The 21132-nt window shown below is 41.6% G+C and overlaps 1 protein-coding gene across 1 annotated transcript in view; it reads right to left on the bottom strand.

The window, feature by feature from the left end:
• The window catches only part of GRM3 (glutamate metabotropic receptor 3), a 218673-nt gene that overhangs the window by 79057 nt on the left and 118484 nt on the right, over nt 1–21132 (bottom strand). Inside the window, exon 2 of the mRNA XM_077766787.1 lies at nt 16770–17381. Coding sequence (XP_077622913.1) covers nt 16770–17237 — 468 coding nt within the window. The 5' untranslated portion in view covers nt 17238–17381. The remainder of the gene's footprint in view (nt 1–16769; nt 17382–21132) is intronic.

Below are 21132 nucleotides of genomic sequence, written 5' to 3'. Positions count from 1 at the left end.
GGGGTTAGAAAAAAAAAAAAAAAAAACGGTTTAAAAGTAGAGATGCACGTCTCATGGACAGAGACTCTAAAAAGCCTAAGAGAGACAGAATGATTTGAAAAATAACTCAGACTATACAGAATAGTTTCAATAAGACGGTGAAGACCAGGTCTCCAAAGAACCCAGGGGGGCCTTTGAGTGATAAAAGAACTAGTGACAAGAGATGGGTGCCGGAGCGGCGTCAGGCCCTTGGGCTTCCCCATGGGCAGCGTAAACGATGGGAACGCACCTGTAAGAATTAGGGAGACTAAAACCCAGACTGTGAAAATGGAGCAAAGTGATTTTTGTTGTTGCTGTTACTGTCATGTGTTTATGTTTCAGGAGGAGACGTGGTGAAAAGAGAGACTCACTGGCTGGAGAAGTCGGTTCCAGATGGTGAAAGGAAACACCTTGTCTAGTCCCTCTTGCTTCTTACCTCTTTTCAGGGAGAATGTTTCCCAACGTGGAGGTGGTAATACAATTCAGTGAAAATCGTATCTCGCATCAATGTGGGAGAGAAGACTAAACAAAAACTCATAATCACGTTATTTGAGTGCTTTCGGTTTTGAATTTTGGGAGAAATAGCAGATGGATCTATGGAATCCCCATCAGGAATCTTTGAGAACTCAATAAGGGGAGGACTGTCAGAGGGAGAAAAAGAAGGAGGAAGTGCAAATTCAAGAAATATAAATTAAGATTAAATCACTAAGAAGGATGTGTTTTGGTAACTAGAATAGAGTTTTTAAAAATTGTTTTAATGTTTATTTATTTTTGAGAGAGAGAAAGAGAGAGAGGAAGGGGCAGAGAAAGAGGGAGACGCAGAATCCAAAGCAGGCTCCAGGCTCTGAGCTGTTAGCACAGAGCCCGACAGAGGGCTCAAATTCACAAGTGGTGAGAGCATGACCTGAGCCCAAGTCAGATGCTTCACCGACTGAGCTATCCGGGTGCCCTTAGAGATTTTTATTAGAGAGCATGCAGGCACTTAGAAAGGGAGAGCATGCACTCCCTAAGAATGAATTTCGCTAGAGAACATCTCTGTGGAACTATTTAGGGAAGAATTGTAGTCCTGGAGGACCATGACTTCAACAAGGCATTAGTGACATTACTTGGACTCTTGTGGACAAGGGAAAGTTGAGAAAGAGAACAGTTTGGAACAGAGTCTATATAAGGTGGTCAAGTAAGGTTCAATTTTTATCAGTGACTTTGGAAAAAAAATACAAATAAGCTATAAGACCTTTACATTTTAGAACTGGAAGGAGCCATGAAGATGACCTAAGCCTTTTGTTTTATAGATGAGGAAACTGAGGCTCATAGTGTGAAGTGGCTTTCCAGAATTTCCACAACCAATAAACGGAAACACTAAGATTCTAGTCCAATCTCTTGATTTTTCTAAAAGACTAGATTCCCTTGCTGGTGATATGGTGATATTAACACAGGGAGAGATGTAAATTTCTGAATTCAAGTTAAAATGACACAAGTGAATGAAGAAGAAGAAAACTAGGGAGAAATGAGGTTACAAATGCAAAGCTGCAGTTCAGCACCAGAAGTCCAGGGTGGCTAAAATCAAAGATGGATTATTGAGGGCTTTACTCTCTTTAGATTCCATTTCACAATTCCTCACAAGTCAACTGGGAGGAGCTATCTCACAGTCCCTATAATCTGAGTTACTGTCAGCAGACTCCCCCTTTGGGGGAACCTTTTAAAGACCCCTAGTATTTTTAATGATGCTAATAGTTCTGTGCCTGTTAGTGTTCTAACGGTTCTAAATGTATTATGTGCTTTGATCCTCATAACAATCTTATGCAGTAGATCTTACCATTATCCTATTTTGTAGACTGAGGAACTGAGGCACAGAGTGCCTTGGGATCTTGCAACAGAGTCCAAAGGGGATGGGATTTGATCCTAGGCATTGTGGCCTTGTGCTCAACTTGCCACACTCAATCCACTCTGCAACCCCAGCTCTGAACCTCTGTCCTCTGCAGTTATTCTCAGTATGCTATGGCACTGATATATTTCAAGTTATAACATGCTTGTCTTTTTTTCAAATTTCTGAAGGCCTTAACTCCTTGATTTGAGGACCATTTGTCATCATTCCTTGGTATCAATATATATATATATACATATGTTGTTGTTTTTTTTTTTCCTTTTTCAGTCTGTATTTTGTAGGGGCTTCATAAGTATTTGCTTTCTGATTGACCATCTTCAGAGATAACAGCAGTTGTCTGAGAATCCACTGGGAAATTTTAACTGTGAGGTTGAAAGCTTCACACTATAAATATCATGATCATGTTTGACTTCATAATTTATGCGGGGAACACAATGACCTTATGGCACAGCCTATTATTTCCTAGGGCTAGAGGGGATGCATGCAGGTTTAAGAGAACCCCTTCTCCCATGTAGCGTGTATTATAGTTTTTTGTTTAGTGTTCAGACACGTTGGGGTATCCATTTTCTGAGTGGTCTGAATTTAGGCAGGACTAGCTATTGCCCTGTTTTCACTGTAACCCAGAAAGTCACTAATATATTGACTCTGTTGGCTTGAGGAGAAACATTTAGGGTGCTGGTCCTGGCCAAGTTACTATTATTTAGCAGATGACATGATCTAAAATTGAGATTTCTTGTACTTTCCTCATTTTCGTAGTTGCAAGGTGTTGCTTAGGATGGGCTTCTTTGGCACTAGTTGTCCAACAAGCCAATGTTTCTTGTTGAACAGCAGCCGCCATTCTCCCATTCTCTTTCCCCCTAGATGAGCCCAGATCTGTGTAGTTTCCCTCTATTTATTATGTTCTGTGTCTATGCATGAAGTTTCCTATATATGATGTTCTGAAATCTACATGTGTTTGCACATGGCGTTCTTTCTGCTTAAAATGACCTTTCCCACTTGTTTGCTTAGCTAATCCATCTAAGAGTCCCTTCTCTTTGTGGATACCTCACTTCAAGCTGAGACTCTTTTTTTCTTTTACATATTTTCCTCATAGCACTAATCAAAGTTTATGGTGATTTCTATTCCCTAATTCCTCTCTTGGTATGAGAACTCTTAAGGACAGGGGGTTTGTATTGTTAATTTCTGTTTCCTCAGTGCTTTGCAGAGTATAGCAATGCTCTGTAATGTTTGTTAAATGAATGAATTGCTGAATGAGCTAGTAGTTTGCTACTCTCCCATGAAATCTTTTCTATTACAAGGATAGATTTCTGTGGGAGAAGAATAGCTGGCCACCAGCAGGCAATGTAAAGATAATCTCAAACATTATTGATAAACAATTTGCTGTGCAGTATGGATCCTTCACTAATTACATTCAATTTTGCAGAAAATGAGATAACACATAAGACATGGAATTGGCTTAGACGTTTAGGAATCTGAAACAGAGTACTTCTAACGATTAAAACCGATTTCTTCAAATCATCTCTGTGTCACTAACTGGGAGTATATAAAAGAAAGTCAATATTATATCAACTGGATCTGGTCATTGTATCAATTCCCTTTAGGGTATAAAGCTGTCTTTTTATTCTGAGAAAAACAAACTAAGGGCCTTATCCATGAAACCTCAGTTCTCAAACAATATGTACCCAAATTGGAGGTCATATAAACATATATCTAAGGCAAGCTTCACCAAATGAACTGATTTTACGGTCTGCTGATAGGATAAGTTTTTTCTGGAGACAAATGCATCTTATACAAGATACATAAGCAGCCAAACACTCAGAGCTGTCATCAGTGGTCCACTTATTCTTTCTTGGGAATGTCTAAAACTTTACCTTTCTGATAGTCAATAGCTGATCGTGGGGTGATGCTACTTCGGCATCAAGATTACCCTTATGTGCTGTTGAGAATTTTGAGTTAAAGACCATGATTTTTCTGGAAGTTTTACTTCTCCCACCATTTTTTTAGCAGGTCAGGGGGACTCTTCTCTTTAGCACTTTAGGTGTCATGCTTCATTTCAATGATATTCTGATCACAAGAGCAAAAGGGTATGAACTGTGAAAAAGATCTCAGGTAGTCTGTTCTTTGATGTTGTGAAAAGGGAATGTGAGTTGGAAATTTCCATCACCTGTGAGCCTCCACATCTGTCCTGTGGCCCCTCTTCCCATTCAGGATATCCATGATGTACCCATTTCAAGCATGAGCTTTGTGCCTTCTGGGATGGCACCATGCCAAATATTTTTCTCAACACAAGACAAAAAGGGGTGTGGAAGTTTAGAGTCACGTGGAAATAGATTGTCCATTCACAAAGGTCCCTTTCAGAACTTACAATGTCATTGGCTTCGGAGACCATGCTAATACATTAAAGGGAACACCAGTAACTCATTTTTGGGTGGACCTGTACAAAAGTTCCAGATGGTGAGAGCCATCACATGTTTACTTTCCAAGAGAGGTGCTGTCTACACCGCTGAAGTATATGCCTTTAGAAAATAACATGTTATGGCTGCCCTGGGAGTCAGGAGACTCAAGAATAGCCTGCATGGGTTTGCCTTTGCATTCTTTGCTGTTCATCTATCTCTTTGGGGCTATTTTCTAAGAATAAGCCTAGCACGTTAGCTGTTTTATCACACGTGCAGTCCTGAATGCTTGGTTCCGTCCTTTTAATTAAAGGATTAATTAATTAATATATAAGCCTAGAAGAGAAGCACTGAGTGCTGCACTTTGAACCATCTGCTACCTCATGACCCATGTTAGTCCATGAAGCAGGTTGTAAAAGTTGTGATGGTAAGAGACCTCACTGACCCTGCTATTCCAAATGATCAAGTTGCACTGTTAGCTGTACAAAATCCCGGATTGGCTTGTATTTTAATCTGCAACTGGAGGTGGTGTATAGTTGAGAAACCGCCTCAGGAATCCAAGCTGTTCACATCACATGAGTTGTCTGCCCATAAAGGATGCCAATCACATTGTTATTGTGGAAAGGAAAGGATTAGTCATTTTTTTTTGGACCGTCTTACCTGCAGCACATCTGGGAACATTTTGCATGAAAACAATTGACTGCAGCCCATGTCTGAAGGCCAGAGATTAATCTGGATTTAGGAAATCACATAATAGTGTAGCAGATGCCAATTTACTCAGTATAATCTGCAAAAGTCACTAACTCTTACATGCCGTGGCCCCAAAATGCTAGTCATAGATTCACACTGGCTTTCCATTCAGCAGCATTCTTGAGGGTTCTGTAGGGGCAGTCCAGACAAAGGAATTCTTTATCTGTGGCAAAACCTTACAAAAAAGGCCTGAAGTTATCCTGATTCCTATCCCAACCTCTCCTGAAATCACTGCACCTGTGGCTTACAACCCAGACAGTAATATGCTTTCATTTTCTCCATTCATGACAAATGGATTGTGAATAGAAAGGTGATCCATTTTGGTGCTCTCCTGGCTGAGATGATATGCAAACCACATAGGACTCCTTGATTCACATTTCTTTTCGGGAGACCAGCCTTAGAAGACATTCCGGTTTCGCATGGTGACACTGCCACTCTGTCTTGCTCCCTTCCTACCAAGGCACTACTGCATGAATCACTTTGTTTTAATCCTGACTTAGCAAGTGCTTAGAAGAAGAACCAGAAGGTATCTTGCCTACTGACTCAGTTGGCCTCTGGCGTTTGCTCCCTTTTTTCTCCATAAATTAATTTTTGAGAGAAATCATGGAAGCGAATTCATTTGGGTTCCAGTCACTAACACTGGGATCAAAAGGTCTATGTCAGATCTGGTCCAGAATGTTAGTATTTGCCAGTGACACCTGTAAGCGTGGTTCCCAGGATGGCTTGACACCAGCAGAGTCATTAGAAGCATGTCTTTTCAAGCCTTGCATGTTGATTTTTGACAATGCCTATTGAGGATTTAGCAGAGCCATAGGTTGCACTAAACCATATTTTCTGTGACCCTTGAAGTCACTTGTATAATGACAATATGACAAATATAGTCTTATCAATAAGAGAGGCATTTCTATCCTTGTTAGTTGTTAACCAAAGGCTACAAGTTGTTGATATGCCTGGGGGCAGATGAGGGCTACAGCCTGGCTAAACAAAACAAAAAGGTTACCATTTCCTGCTGAGGTCCTGGGGCAATAATCTAAGGCAGAAGGTCACTTACCGTTTGTAGCAAATAGAACTGTGTTAATTAAGGGAATGGCATGCCCAAAGCTGTGTTTTAAAAAATTTAAAAAAGTTATGGTGGGGGTGCCTGGGTGGCTCATTTGTTGAGCATCTGGCTCTTGATTTTGGCTCAGGTCATGATCTCACAATTCGTGGGATCAAGAATCAACACCCACTCAGCATGGAGCCTGGTTAAATTTCTCTCTCTCTCTCTCTCTCTCTCTCCCTCTTTCTCTGCCATCTCCCACTCATGTTTTTTTTCCCCTCTCTCTCTCACTCTTTCTCTCTCACTCTAGAATAAAAAATATATTTAAAAATACTATAGTGTATGACATCCAACTTGAAAGGAAAGAGTCAGGGAAGGGTAATAAGATTAACAAAACACTCATTCTCACTTAAGCTGTGAGTTCATGTAACCCCAGTAATGATGAATAAGTTCATACTAGAAATATCAAGATTGGAAGTTTAATGAAAAGTTTCAATCCACTTAAAACTGTTTTATTTGGAGGGCTTCTAGGTGGCTCAGTTGGCTGAGCATCCAACTCGTGATTTTGGCTCATGGTTCATGAGATGGAGCCCTGCATTGGGCTCTATACTGGACCCTCCTTGGGATTCTCTTTCTCACTTTTTCTCTTCCTCTCCCCACTCTTGCTCTCTCTCTCTCTCAGTCTCTCAAAAATAAATAAACTAAAAACATCCTTTTTTATTTGGCTGGCAGTACTGAAATATTTGTGTCTCCTTTGTTACCCTGTTTGTGTCATTACAGGTCACCTCAATCCTTCTTGGAATGAAACAGGTAGTAAATTATATTGGTTGTTGGACAGTCTAGGAAGGGTAAAGAACTTTTAAATCCCTGATACAGACTTTCTTTCATGTGGAAATGAACACCGAGAGTCAGTTCAATGGCCATTGGTAACAGCTGAAATTTGCTCGATGACACCAACCTGTGTTTATTGTTGGACTTCTTGAAATCTGGTTCCTAGTGATCTTCCTTAAAGCTTCTGTGTCAGCACAGGTAATATGTGCTTGCTACATATGCATAGTTTTTACTTCTAGGGAAAGGTACTTTTTTTATAGACAAATTCTGAACGAGTTGTAGGTGATGTGTTCAGTCACATCTGTTTTCCACACTGGGGAAGCTTAATTGCCTGGTTTGTGTTCTGTGAGGCCTCACTGTGAACCTGATGGCAGCTCCCCAAACTGGAGGCCCAGAGCCTGGGAGGAGCCAACTTGTCCCTGGGATGCACGCCCTACAAATTCAGCCCTATTATGTGACGGCAAATGTTTCAAGATGCTTTGCCATTCTGACCACTTGGCAAGGAAATCTGGACTATATTTGGAATATAGTTTTTGAAAGTGTTGCTTCTGTTGTGTTCTCCCCTGTGCGGCGGTTCCCTCTATTGGAAGGTAAAGTCAGAGCTGGCAAGAATCAAGACTTTGTCACTAGTAACAGAGGGATTTCCATAACATACCAGGTGGTGATGTCAAAAATAGCAACACCACAATTTTAGTGTCCAAAGTCCTACTGATATACTGCCTGGAGTATCAACGTGGGCTCAGAGTTTAACTCCAAGTGTTTCTGGAACACTATTCTTAAATGTCCAAAGTCCATTAATTAGAAAAATAGTGTGTAAGTTTTCGACTGCATTTTTCATAGACCAGTAAAAGCACTTCTACTGCATTAAATCAATGAACTTTCATTATTATAAACTGCTAAGTGTTGGCTCCTTCCGTATTGAAATCCCGAGCCTTATATATTGATCAATTTAAAAGGCACATGTTTAATGGTAATTTGAAAAGAGAACTTGGTGTTGTTAAAGCAAAATCACGTCTTAGGTTTAGCTAAAGGTGTTAGGAGTCCTAATTCAATTAGCTCACCTATTCATCTATTTCATAGTATAAGACATTGCTGCTTGGTCAGGAATGTCTGTATTCCTTGCATTTCATCCTGCGACCTCCATCAAAGACGTGTGACTGCAAAAAATGCTGGTTCTCAGCCATGGGCCATTCTGTTGCCCAGTGGACAGTGGTCCTGATGGTAACCTCCTGTTTTTCACAAGAGTAGTTTCCAAATAAACACGACAGAAGGGGAATTAATTAAGGAATAAATTAACCCCAAAGCAAAGGGGAAAAAAACAACAACAACCAGTGCATCTTAGATAATTACCTCTGGTGAGAAATTTTTTAAATGGAACAATGTTAACAAAAGCATTTTAAAATTGCTGCTGCCTCCCTCCCAGGGATAAAGTCCTTGAACACTATTGCCCTTTTTCTTTTGGAGGAGGGGGGGCAGGAGCAATGAGGGGAGGTTTCAAAACAATCAGCTTTGTGAGATTACTTTAGAATGAAAAGTCTGGAAACCAAATAAATAAAAAGATTCTATTTGAGATAACTTTTGAGTTGGAGTTTCCTGAAGCTTCGGCTATGTGAGAGGATGATCGGGATAGCGGTGTGGGAGGCAAACTATCAGGATCCTAATGTTGATTCCACTACTTTCTAAGTGGTAGAGGCTTGAACGTGGCACTTGACCTTTAATGACCCTCAATTCCTCCAACAACTGTTTCTCTTGGACTGGAGATGTTAGGTTTTGTTTTTTTTTTAAACCTAACAATAATATATTATAATAATATCAGAGGTGGCTGGGTGGCTCAGTTGGTGTCTGACTTCAGCTTAGGTCATGATTTCACGGTTTATGGGTTCTAGCCCCGTGTTAGGCTCTATGCTGACAGCATGGAGCCTGCTTGGAATTCTCTCTCTCCCTCTCTCTTTGTCCGTCCCCTACTCATGCTGTCTCTGTCTTTCTCAAAATAAATAAGCAAACTGAAAAAAATAGTAATATCAGTAAGATCTACTAAAATCTAAAACGTTAAATGTTCGTTATGTGCAAAACACTATTTTTGCTGTTTTTTTCATGTATTTTCTCATTTAATTCTTATAATTCCCAGTAAAAGAGTACTATTAATATCTCCAACTTAGACATGAGGAAAGAGGCAATGAAGGCTTAAATGGATCCTAATCAGTCTGCATGCAGAGTTTTAAATCACTGAGCCAAAATTTTTTAAGAAAGCCTTGCTAAAAATGTATCATTGTAGCATAACTGTATCATTGTATCTGCAATATTAAACTTACTAAATGCAACTATCATCTTTACTTTTCTGGTGATTGACACACTAAAGATAGATTAGTAAATGGATTTCTAATGCTGTCACTCTGCTTTCCTTGAGGTCAGGATGATGTTTTCTTCTCTTTTGCATTAGCTATGAGCATAGTATGTGGCATACTTGGCCCTCTGCTGACTGTGTGTGGACTAAGGACAGAGCCCTGACCTCATCTGGGATGGCCCTGGGTTCCCAGCTCTGTGAACCTGGATAGTTGTCTCTGGAATAGTCAGTCTAAGTGCAAACAAAGTAGAACCCTCAGCACTGCTCTGAAATCAAGGCAGTGGAGGAGGGGAGAGTGGGGGAGCCTTTTGTCCCACATACTCACTCTGCTATGCCATCTTCCTTTTGTATCACATCCAGGTTTCCATTGTAAGAAAATGCTTATTTGAAGCTTATGAACATCTAGACTAATCTGGAATAGGTGGGTCATGGCTGTGACCACCTCCCCCATCAGAGATTTGTTTAGGGATTTTCAACCATCTGGACATGTAGCAGGTTATTATCCTGTTAATTTTTTCACTTCATTCCAAAAGACATTTATTCTCAGCCTGGTAGAGAATCCTTGGTGCCCTCAGCACAAAGGCAAAAGGATTCATTTCCTAAACTCAGTGGCTCATAGTGGGGTGGGAAAATAGATATGCAAATAAACAGTGATATTTAATAAGATAGTAGCGGAGGTGTGTGTTTGTGTTGTGGGATCTTGGGAAATGTTTCTCAAGAAGGACAGGATTGGAACTGAGAACTGAGGCGGGGTTTGGGAAGGCCTACAGACGGCTCAAGAACATTACATCCCAGGTGGAGGAACCACTGTGTTCTCTCTTTCATGAAAGAATGTGCAGATCCTATCTGGGAGACTACGAGAAAGCGGCTTTCCAGGGAGACTTCAGAGGCCGTTTGTAAACTTGCTGTTTACACTGATCTAAATGTCTATTTCCTATTCATCTCCACTGCTTCTGCTCATTCTCTTATTCTCTCTGGTCTCTTGGGGTTTATGCCGTCAAGTGATACTCAGGTCCTATTCTTACACCTCTTTATATACGGGTTTGATATCTCCTCATTTGCTTAGACAGGCCTCAGGGGCTCATAAGAGGTCTATTTTAAAGTTTAATTTTATATTCTCTCTGCTCCCTGTTACCCAGACTCTACACAGTAGTATTCTTGATGTTTCTAAAATATAAATGCTTAATAGATGCTTATTTTCTGATGACAAATGATTTTATGAGAGCCCTGGTTGTAGTATGTAGGTAACTGAGACGCCCGATTCACCAAACTCATAAAAATACTGCCATAATCAAGTGATGTAACAATTGGCTGGGCGTCTTCAAAGTGGCCTTGACAGAAAAGAGCCAATTATTTATTTTCCTTCATGTTTTGGATACTATTTTCATGGTAATCCCTTGTAACCTAATAGCAGAGCATTTTGGTTATGCAACATGTAATTATAAAAATAAGAAATGCCCTTAAATGCCATGTAGTTCAAATACCAATATGCTGCTTCACTCTCAAAAATGGGCCAGTTTTGCTTGAATAACTCCAGTGACAGAGGACTCACTTCCTCATCCCCCCTGCCCTTTCATTTCTAGGACATCCCTCTTACGTTGGCCCTAAATGCACCTTGTTCTAGATCAGTGATTGCCAGTGGGGAAGGGCCATAACTGTGTGATTAGGCAAGGCATGGAAACGTTTTTGGATGTCACAACTTCAGGTGCTGCCGGCATCTAGTCTAGCTGATGGAGGCCAGGGATGCTGCTAATAAGGGCAGCGCCAGCCCTATAGTGCCAAGGCTGAGAAAGCCACAGAAAAAGTAGAAAATTTTCCATCCAGCAGTCTGTCTGAGACTTGGACACAGCTAACTGCATGGAGGCTTTTGTATCGCCAAGTCCTTCCATTATTTTTCTAACGCTGTTATAATAAGACCAGCAATTCATGTGTGACTTTCCCCAAAGCATTTGAATTTTAAAAAGAAATGAATCATCGGGAGGGAAGGCAGCGCCTAATACAAACCGGCCTGTGGCGGGCCACTTCCGTCCCGAGGAACTGCTGCAGGAAGAGCAGAGTGGTGTGTTGATGCACCACTCTCCTTGCCCCTTCTAGAGAAAATCCGTGATGCCTACTGCACGGGGTTTCATTAAAGGAGTTATTCTTATCAGAAACGTGATGTAAGCCATGCATTGCATGTCCAAATCCAGGTCATGACAAACAATGATGTCACAACGACACTCTCCCAGGGCTAGAGGGGTCCTGGGGTATGGGTATTGCTAAAAGCCCCGTTTATGGTCTGACTATCCCGGGCATGAGAAAGAGGTAGTGAGATCCTTTCAGGGCTCTCTTCTGCCCTTTCTATGAGCTACCCTTTTAGATGCCATCTAACCCAAGTCCCCGTTTGTTGCTGAGGTCACTTTAACACCCAGGGACACAACAACCGGGTCAACTTATACCTGTCATTTCAGTGACAATGTGTGCCAGGTTGGCAAGAAGGACTGAAAAAATGACACATTCTCTGAAAAGGAGAGAGGAACCTTTCTGGAACAATTCAAGGGACATGTTTAAATGGACAGTTGAGGAGCTCAATTGTAGTCTGGTTAAAAGAGCACAAACGTGAACAATGCTTCAAAATAAGTACCATGTAGACAATCGTCCAGCTAAAGGCAACCAACCCGATTCTCTTCTTGAATAAATACTATTTTCTCTCGAAGTGCGTGGATTGCAAGCTTATAGGAAAGAGCAGAATCTTCTTTTTTAAAAATATTTTTTTTAAATATTTTTAAAAATTTATTTCTAGGAGAGAGAGAGACAGAGACAGCATGAGCAAGGGAGGGTCAGAGAGAGAGGGAGATACAGACTCTGAAATTGGCTCCAGGTTCTGAGCAAGCGGTCAGCACAGAGCCCGATGCGGGGCTCGAACCCACGAACCGCGAGATCATGACCTAAGCGAAAGTCGGACGCTTAACCGATTAAGCCATCCAGGCGCCCCTAAGAGCAGAATCGTCTTAAAGAGCATCACTGGAGGGGTCAATAGACCCCATGTATATTTGCTAATAAAGAACGATTTTGATGCTAGCTCTCATTGATTATCCAGTTAAGAAATCAATACTGTTGCTTTCTAAAAGGACAACCACAGAGTAGTTTGCGCTACTTAATACGAGTGTTGGGAAAATAATTATTAAGGTCTTCATCCATGGTGATACAGCTTAACTCAGCAAATCATTAAGAATTTCCCCTTTCATGCAGTTTTCACTCTCTGCAAACAATGCCTATTGTATGAGCTAACACTGCAGGAGGCATCTCCTCTGCTGAGTTTCACAGAGTTCTTTTCAGTTAGTGAGAAGATAATGAAAGAAGAGGAAGCTGGAGAGAAAGCATCTCCTCAAGCAATCCCAGCTCACATAGGGGGATTATTATCATTCTCAAAAATCCTCTCTCCCAGTAGGCAATTTTGTAACAGAGAACTCTGTGCTCTGGTTTGGGACTGGGCGCTACAGTTAGAAGATGGGAAATTTTCAAATTGTGTGGCGGATTGGTATCAGTACATTTCTTCTCTGGCTTCACCCTCTTTTCTCCCCTCTGCTCAGCTCAAGCAAAGATACTTTCCATTAAATATTCAGGAAGTCAAAAGTAGTTAAAAATGTATTGCAGACTGATGTGAATGAATCTTTGTGGCTACCAGCTACAAACTGTTACTACAGTTATCAGACACCAGGGTCTATGATGAGAATCAGTCCAGGAGCAGTGGGTGCGTGTGAGAGGTACCCTGAAAAATCCACTCTCCTAAAATGTTTTCTTCATTCGTACACAAGAGTGCTCTAAATTCACCATTAGAAATTTATTGCTTTGGATTGCCTTTGACTATGTGTTTGAAATTCTTATTAAAAGATGTATTTCAAACGGATAAACCACTTTAATTCTTTTTTTACTTTACCCATTTATTTTGAGAAGGAAAGAACGCAGGTCGAGGAGGAGCAGAAGGAGAGGAAGAGAGAGAATCCCAAGCAGGCTCTATGCTGTCAGTACAGAGCTGGATGGGGGCTTGATCTCACAAACTGTGAAATCATGGCCTGAACTGAAATCAAGAGACAGACACTTAAACAATTGAGCCACCTAGTGTGTAAGAATTAACATACTTTAATTCTTATCTCTTTAGCTAAGAATTCTCTTAAGTCCCTAAGAGGTCTCCCTAAGACCTCTTTTGGTTCATGATGCCTATAGCTGAAAGCAAGACCCCCTGGGGAAGGGTTCCTTGGAAGGATGCCTGGAATTCAGTGTATAGACAAATTGCTGGACCTCCTAGCTTTTCTTGGCCAGGACCAGTGTGTGGTCTAATCAGAGCCTGATCAGTCAGGACTGCGGGGGGCTTTGGAGGAAGGGGTGAAGCCCTCTAGGCACTTCCTGTCCAGCTCACTCCCTTACTGTGTCAAGGCCTTTGTCCCCTGGCACACGGATTATCTGCCACAATATTCTAATTGGCCTCTTCAGATCTAGTGTCTCTTTCACACTGTGGCCCACTTAACCTTCCTCCAGTGCAACTTTCATTCTATCCATCTTCCTCAAGACCTTTCTAAATGTTGTTTCTGACCTTGTGAGCTATTTGAACATATTGGGATTTGTAGTTACTGTTATTTCATGGAAGTATTATACCTGAAGCCAGATTTTGAGTTCCTTGAGGCCAAGGCTGTGTTCTTTCTTACTTTAGTCATCTTTCGAACCCTGGTCCTAGTGCGGGACACACAGAAGGGAATATATACAGATTGACTTGCTGATGAAACACATGCAGTGCCAACAATGGCTTCACAGGACTGCTGGCCGCTGGGAGGGCCATGGAGTTGTGTTAGATGTGGCTACTGACTTTTCCTATCATTGTGGGGACGGAAAGTTACCATGTATTGAATATGGTAGTATTTTGGTGAGGCATTTCCCACAGATACTGCCAATTTAGCCTCTCAACAACTTGTCAAGGTAGATGCTATTTTGCTTATTTATTTATTTATTTATTAATGTTTATTTTGGAGAGACGGGGGAGGGGCAGAGAGAGAGGGAGACAGAGAGAGAAGCAGGCTGCAGGCTCTGAGCTGTCAGCACAAAGCCCACCTCGGGGCTTGAACTCACTAACTGAGAACATGACCTGAGCTGAAGTGAGAAGCTTAAAGGACTGAGTGAACAAGGTGCCCTTATTTTGCTTATTTTATAGGTAAGCTAAAAAAATGTGGAGTTGGAATCATAACCCCATCTTTCTGGTGGTCAAAATTGATATCCTCTTCATTATAACATGCTACTTTTGGTTTCTTTATTTGTGGCATGGAAACAGAAGCCATATCAGTATTTGTGACTTTATGTTAATTTTGACCAGATGAATGAAATAATAAGCTAGGTCCTTTGATGATTAAGAAGTGGCTTCTCCCCTTGTGAAGTCATACAGGATTTTAATAGCCCAGATGTTTTTTTTCCCCCTAAAACCATGTCCCCCTCCTTTTTTTTTTTTTGAAGAGTACATAGGTAGTAAAAGAGTAAAATTAGAAGAAAAAATCTACTTGCCTGGCATAGTTTGTTAATTACTTTGGATAAAGAGGCATTTAAACATCTGGTGTAGAATGTGGTTTATTGCACTGGAAGAAACAAAGGTCAGAAAAGCATATATATAATCTCTTACCAGCGATAATATCAGGTGTAATGAAAATATTTATGGAATGATTGGCACCCATCTGGTGAAATTATTATTGGAAGATGAGAGGTACATATTTTTAATTCTCTCTTCTCAACCAGCAAATCCTGTCTCTTCTGATCCAAGTGTAGAAATAGTGGCAAAATTAACATAACATGCTTTGAGATGTACAATATTTTCTATCCACCTAATGAAGTCAAAGGGTGTTTATGAAAAACCAATTATCCTAATTACTCATAATATGAGGGTGTGTTCTGAAGAAGGAAAGAAACTTGAAGTAGCTTATGTGGAGCAGCACAGAATTGTACACAGAATTTTAAATGCCAGGAATCTAGGAGATCAAAATAAGGTTATTCCAATGCAAATAGAGCCAATATAAGTGGTTTGTGACACATAAAGATAACATGAGTGTAATCTGACTTCCTTTAGTGCTTGGGGCTTTGATTATAGTAATTTGGTAGGAGGCTAAGTACATGACTCTTAGAATCATGGACTTTTATTACTGTGACATTCTTGCCTCTCACCAAAAAAAAAAAAAAAAAAAAAAAGGATTGAAATCCATATGGACGGCTGAAAGAGGACAAAAGTACAGAAGATTTGGGTTCTAGTTATGGAGAAGTTTTCATGAAGCCGGTCTTTCTGGGACTTGGGAAAATGCGAAGGCTGAGTTAGTAATTTCTCAGCTCTTCTCCATCTCTAAAATTCTGTGACCCTGTGAGTAAAAATTGCTTGAGTTTGAATAATGTGTTCCTTCTTTTCCTAACAAAATTATGAGATCCAATTGTCAGTGTTTTATCTTCATTTAAGTCACATGCTGAATTGTTCCAGTCTTTTTCCTCTGAGGTAGTAATTCACTGGCTTTTCTGCATACATTTTAGATTTGCACCGTGAGAAACTGCTTACGATTTATCTCTGAACAAAAGGACGCCTTAGTAAAAATTAGTGTAAAAAAATAGAGTTTAGGGGCACCTGGATGGCTCAGTTGGTTAGGCGTCCGACTTCGGCTCAGGTCATGATCTCACAGTTTGTGGGTTCGATCCCCATGTCAGGCTCTGTGCTGACAGCTCAGAGCCTGGAGCCTGCTTCGGATTCTGTGTCTCCCTCTCTCTCTCTGACCCTCCCCTGCTCAGGCTGTCTCTCTCTCTCTCTCTCTCAGAAATAAATAAAACAGTTTTTAAAACTTTGAAAAAAATAGAGTTTAGATGTTATTTCTTCTGGTGTATCGATTTCTTCATTGTATTGATGGCTTCAAATCATCATGCCACCTTATACCCACATCCTTTGTGACGTAATTTCATAGCACTTGTCCTGTGAGCAGGACTTATTTCTCTGCTCCTCGACTCTGGGCTGATCCCTGTCAATTGTTTTGGCTAATGGGATTTTAGCAGGAATGATAAAGCAGGAGCTTGGGAGGGGCTTGTGCAGTTAACTTTGCATTCCCTTGCGCCTCTGCCATTGCTCTGAGAAGAACATGTGTGGGCTGGCCCAGTGATTTCAGGTGGAGGATAAGGAACAACCAGGAATAGAGGCACCCACAGCTGAACCCAACCTCGAACAGTTCACACTAGCTGATCTTCAGATTTATAAACTATAATAATAAACCTTGTTGTAAGTCACTGAATTTGGAGGTAATTCATTATGCCACAGTAGCTCCCTGATATACTTCTAAACAATTTTCATTGCTAGAGAAATGTTCCATCTGCGAGCCCATATTACCAAATACCCATTGAAATCATCAGTTATATTGTTAATATTATCCATTAATGCAATTATCAGGATATTTTCTTTTTGTTTCTCCAGGACATAAAACCAAAGACACGTAGCATTTTAACAGTAGCACTGGCTAGTCTTACCTGTATGGAAACACTGCTGTATGAGCCACCAATGACCCCGGCAATGAGCAGTGGGATATTTTCTTGGATGGCATAGGATCCGTCAGGACACATATACTCAGCTTCATCCACTTTAGTCAAAGATGCCCTGACAAATTCCAGTGATTGCTCTAATGCATATGTATCCCTTGAGCATGTATCCAAAATGTGTACACCCAACTTCACTCCTGGCAGCAAGTAATTGTCTTTGTTGATTTCATCAATAGCAAACAACATGGCTTCCAGGCGTTGGATACCTCGGTCTTCATTGATTCGCCCACATTCCTCAGTTCCAGTGCCTTTTTCATTAATAGGAAACAGACCCCCTAAAACAAGGTCACCTTCTATTTTAATTTCTCTCCTCAGAAAGTTATGGTCCCCTAAAGAGAGTAAAAATCCCTTTGAAAACAGAGCTAACGTAAGAACGTGGAGTCTTGTCAACATCTTCATGAATCCGGCTTCTGTGCCTCCGGGAGATATCAATGGATGAAGCCAACGTTGCCCACTAGTCGTCCTCTTTCATTTCCGAACTGGATCTTTGGCCTGTCCTTCAAATAAGGGAGGAACAGACTAACAGAGCCTGTTACCGAATTCCTAAAGAGATAAAAATTATATGAACAAAGATGGTAAAGAAAACAACAGGGGTTACACTGAGGGTCCCCGATCAGACCTTTGAAGGGATCATGACTCAAATTACTAGTTAGTGAACACATCCCGCACCACCATACCGCGCACTCCCCCCACAGGGATCCTCACCCGGTCCTTACAACACATGGTGATGCAGACCTTAGTGGCTGCATCTCCCAGAAATGAATACCCAGGACTAAAGAAGTAAGGCAACCGGACAGAGTGTACCTGGAATGGAGGTAATGTTTAGACTCTGGTTTTCCTAATGCCACGATCAACCCTCCATCTACTTGGTCATTGACTCTGGTCAATGGTAGGGCAGTAACTTGGATTGAATCTTTCTCCTCCAGCTACATTTCTAGACCAGCCCTTTCCATGTATTCTTTTCTTTCCATTTGGGGATGAAACAAAACATCCTTGTGACTCTTTCACTGTTTCTGCATTTCTACCATCACATGCCTGTCCTTCCCTTATTCTAGATACTCTCAGCCCACTGCAATCAAGATTCTGCCTTCACTGCTCTAAAAAAAGAAAAGAAAAAAGAAAAGAAAAAAGAGAAAAAAGCTCTGAAAAAACCTACTACTGATCTACTAGTTTTCAAATCCACTAACCCCACAATAGGCCTTGTTTTACTTGAACTTCATTGAAATGCTGACTATTTTCTACCTGTTCCAGCTTCGTAGGTTTCTGCCCTCTTTCTTCTGCATCTCAGATTTCATGGTTGAACCCCTCCTCCCATCCGCATTCCCAGGTTAGGTCATCCACTTTCACAGTTTCAACTCTCTGTGAAATGACTCCTAGGTTAACTGCCTGCCACACAGCTCTGACTGCACATGTCTGTGACACCTCAAGGTCTATAGGTCATGGGCTCTGCCTTATCTCTGTGAATGGATCTTTTCTGCACCCAGGCTCTCAAGTCAGAAACCTGCAAGCTAGAGCCCTTCCTACTTTACCCCCCTCCCACTTAATTACCCACTAAGTCCTATAAAGTCTACCTGATTGGCTTCTCTCAAAGCCACCTCCTTGCTGATAACCCTGCTGTGCTAGATTCTTGTTCTCACTAACAGGACCATTGCAGTAGGTTCCTGCAGACCTGCTGCTGGCCCTAAAAGCACATTTTTATCAGTTAGGAAAAGATACCCTTCCTCAAGTACAACATTTTCAAATTCATGATGGTATAGCCTGGACTACAGATGATGGGGGCAAGTCCAGTCGCCGACAGCTGCCTCCTCCAGCCAGTGCTGGGCAACTCCTGATATGGCCTCACACCGAGAGGAGGGTAGTGATTACCAGTGATGGGGGCTGCACAGTCAACTGTGGCTTAGGACAGTTCCAGAAATCGAGCTTCTTTTTACATTACAGGGTAGAACATAAGGCACCTTCAAGGACTTGGGCAAAGCCTGCTATGAGAGTCAGGTTTTTGACAGTAGGCTGGGGTCTTCCCAGGGAACTTTCCAGAATCCTGGCGCGGAGTAGCTCAGCTGCAGGTACACAAACCAGCGGGCCTACCTACCGATGTACTTGGCACCCAGCTCCCTAGCGGGAGCAAACACCGGCCGGCACCCTCGCTCTGCCTGTGTCCCGCCCTTCTCCCCAGATTGGGTAAGCTGATTATTTTTAGAGTCTGGTGAGAGGTGATGGCAGACCTTCCCGGAGCATTCTCCTGACAGGGTACAGTTGCATGTGTGTGGTTTGGCTACCTGTCTTCTCTCCTGCTTTTGTGTGTGATTATGCATAGCGGGGGTTTGATGAGGGAGGGGACCCTCCCGGCGGCTCCTCCACTCCGGCAGGACGTCTGAAAACCACACCAGCTGTGTGCTGTCAGCTATGTCGGCAAATGTTAATCATCTGAATGGCGTCCCAGCTGAGGAGGCACTTGCGTAATGTGTGATCTTAATTGCCACTCAGAACGTTCCAGCTCCTGTCAATCTATCCTGACTTCCTTTTGCCTCTAGGTTGAAGAATTGACTTCTTTCATGCTCCAGAATCTTGTCCCTGGCTAGCTCTCAAGTGTTACTGTTCATCATGGCCATCAGCTCCGTCCCACCTCTGCCTTCAAATCTTAGGCTTCAGCTATCAAGAACTATGTGTATCTGAGAGGACTTCTAGAATGTTGATGGCCTCTTGGTTTGGCTCATGTTTTTCCCTCGGCCGTGAACGCCCTTCTATAAGCATTTGTCTGGCAAACACCCACTTATCATTAAAGACTCAATAGTCACTACCAGGAAAGGCCAAGAAGTTTTTCCACTCTTCCTCTCTTCCTTCTCTAATCAAATCCTGCTTTATATTCCTACTGTAGCTAGTTCAAGAAATGTTTGCTATTCTTTTAGAATTCTTATTGATTTCTTTGTTTGCTCATTGGGAAGAAATAAAATGGCACAAACTTGAGGATTTTTAAGGCATGAAGAAAAAATCAAAACTCAACAACAAATAGAGACAGGAACTAGTTCAGAATGTACCTTAATATTTTTGGCATTTCTCCCTTCTTATATTAGCAGTGTCCTTTATTTTTTTTTAAAAAAATTTTTAATGTTTATTTATTGTTGGGAGACAGAGCAAGAGCATGGGAAAGACAGAGAGAGAGAGGGAGACACAGAATCTGAAGCAGGCTCAGGCTCTGAGCTGTCAGCACAGAGCCCCACACAGGGCTCGAACTCACAAACCACGATTTATGACCTGAGCCAAAGTCAGATGCCTAACCGACTGAACCACCCAGGTGCCCCTGCAGTGCCCTTTAAAACGTGGCTTTTCCCATGCTTTCTGTCCCTTTTGCATGGAGCAAGTGAGAGATTGTTTTCTTAAAACATGAGAGTCATCCGGGTTTTGTTTTGTTTATTTAGGTGTGAGCCTCAGCAATGACAGCAGCAGTCATTGGAATGCTCCGCCTTGGCCAAGAACCTCTCTGGGATATCTGCCACAGGGCACTAGAAAGTCTAATAATAATAATAATTTAAGTTTTTTCTTTATTTTGAAAGAGAGAGAGAGGTGAGGGGGTGGGGGAGAGAGAGAGAGAGCAAGCGGGAGGGAATCCCAAGCAGGCTCCATTCTGTTGGTGCAGAGCCCAATGTGGGGTTCAATCCCATGTACTGTGAGGTCAGAAACCAAGAGTTGGATTCTAAATGGACTGAAGCACCCAGGAGCCCCTAATAATATTTTCCCCCCAAATTTTAAACATTTATTTATTTCTGAGAGACAGAGTGAGCAGAGGAGGGACAGAGAGAGAGGGAATCACAGAATTCGAAGCAGGCTCCAGGCTCTGAGCTGTCAGCACAGAGCCCGATGCAGGGCTCGAACCCACGAACTGTGAGATCATGACCTGAGCTGAAGTTGGCCGCTTCATCAAGTGAGCCACTCAGGCGCCCCCTCTAATAATAATTTTTTAAAAAGCTGATACTGAGGTAGGTTTTTTTTTGTTTGTTTCATATCAATTTCTGGTCTCTCTTTGATCTCTACGTGTAATTCCCTTTGAAGCAAACTACCATGGAAGGCAAAAGACACTGTGATCATTACCATGAATGATAAGGAAGAAATTGCTCTATAAAATAATTGTTTTATGTGCCTAATAAAAGAGAATAGCTAATTAAAAGAAGGTCATCAACACAATCTTTCCATGTATCTATGAAAAAAATGTAGCTATCTCTTGAGTCAGAAGAAAGTTTGATTACTCAAAGAGTAAAAATGACCTTTCAGTTTACGGACAGCTTAATTCTCTCTTAAG

Source organism: Crocuta crocuta, unplaced genomic scaffold (assembly GCF_008692635.1).
Source record: "Crocuta crocuta isolate KB4526 unplaced genomic scaffold, BGI_CrCroc_1.0 scaffold165, whole genome shotgun sequence".
Lineage (NCBI taxonomy): Eukaryota > Metazoa > Chordata > Mammalia > Carnivora > Hyaenidae > Crocuta > Crocuta crocuta.
This window is presented reverse-complemented; position numbering and strand designations above follow the sequence as displayed.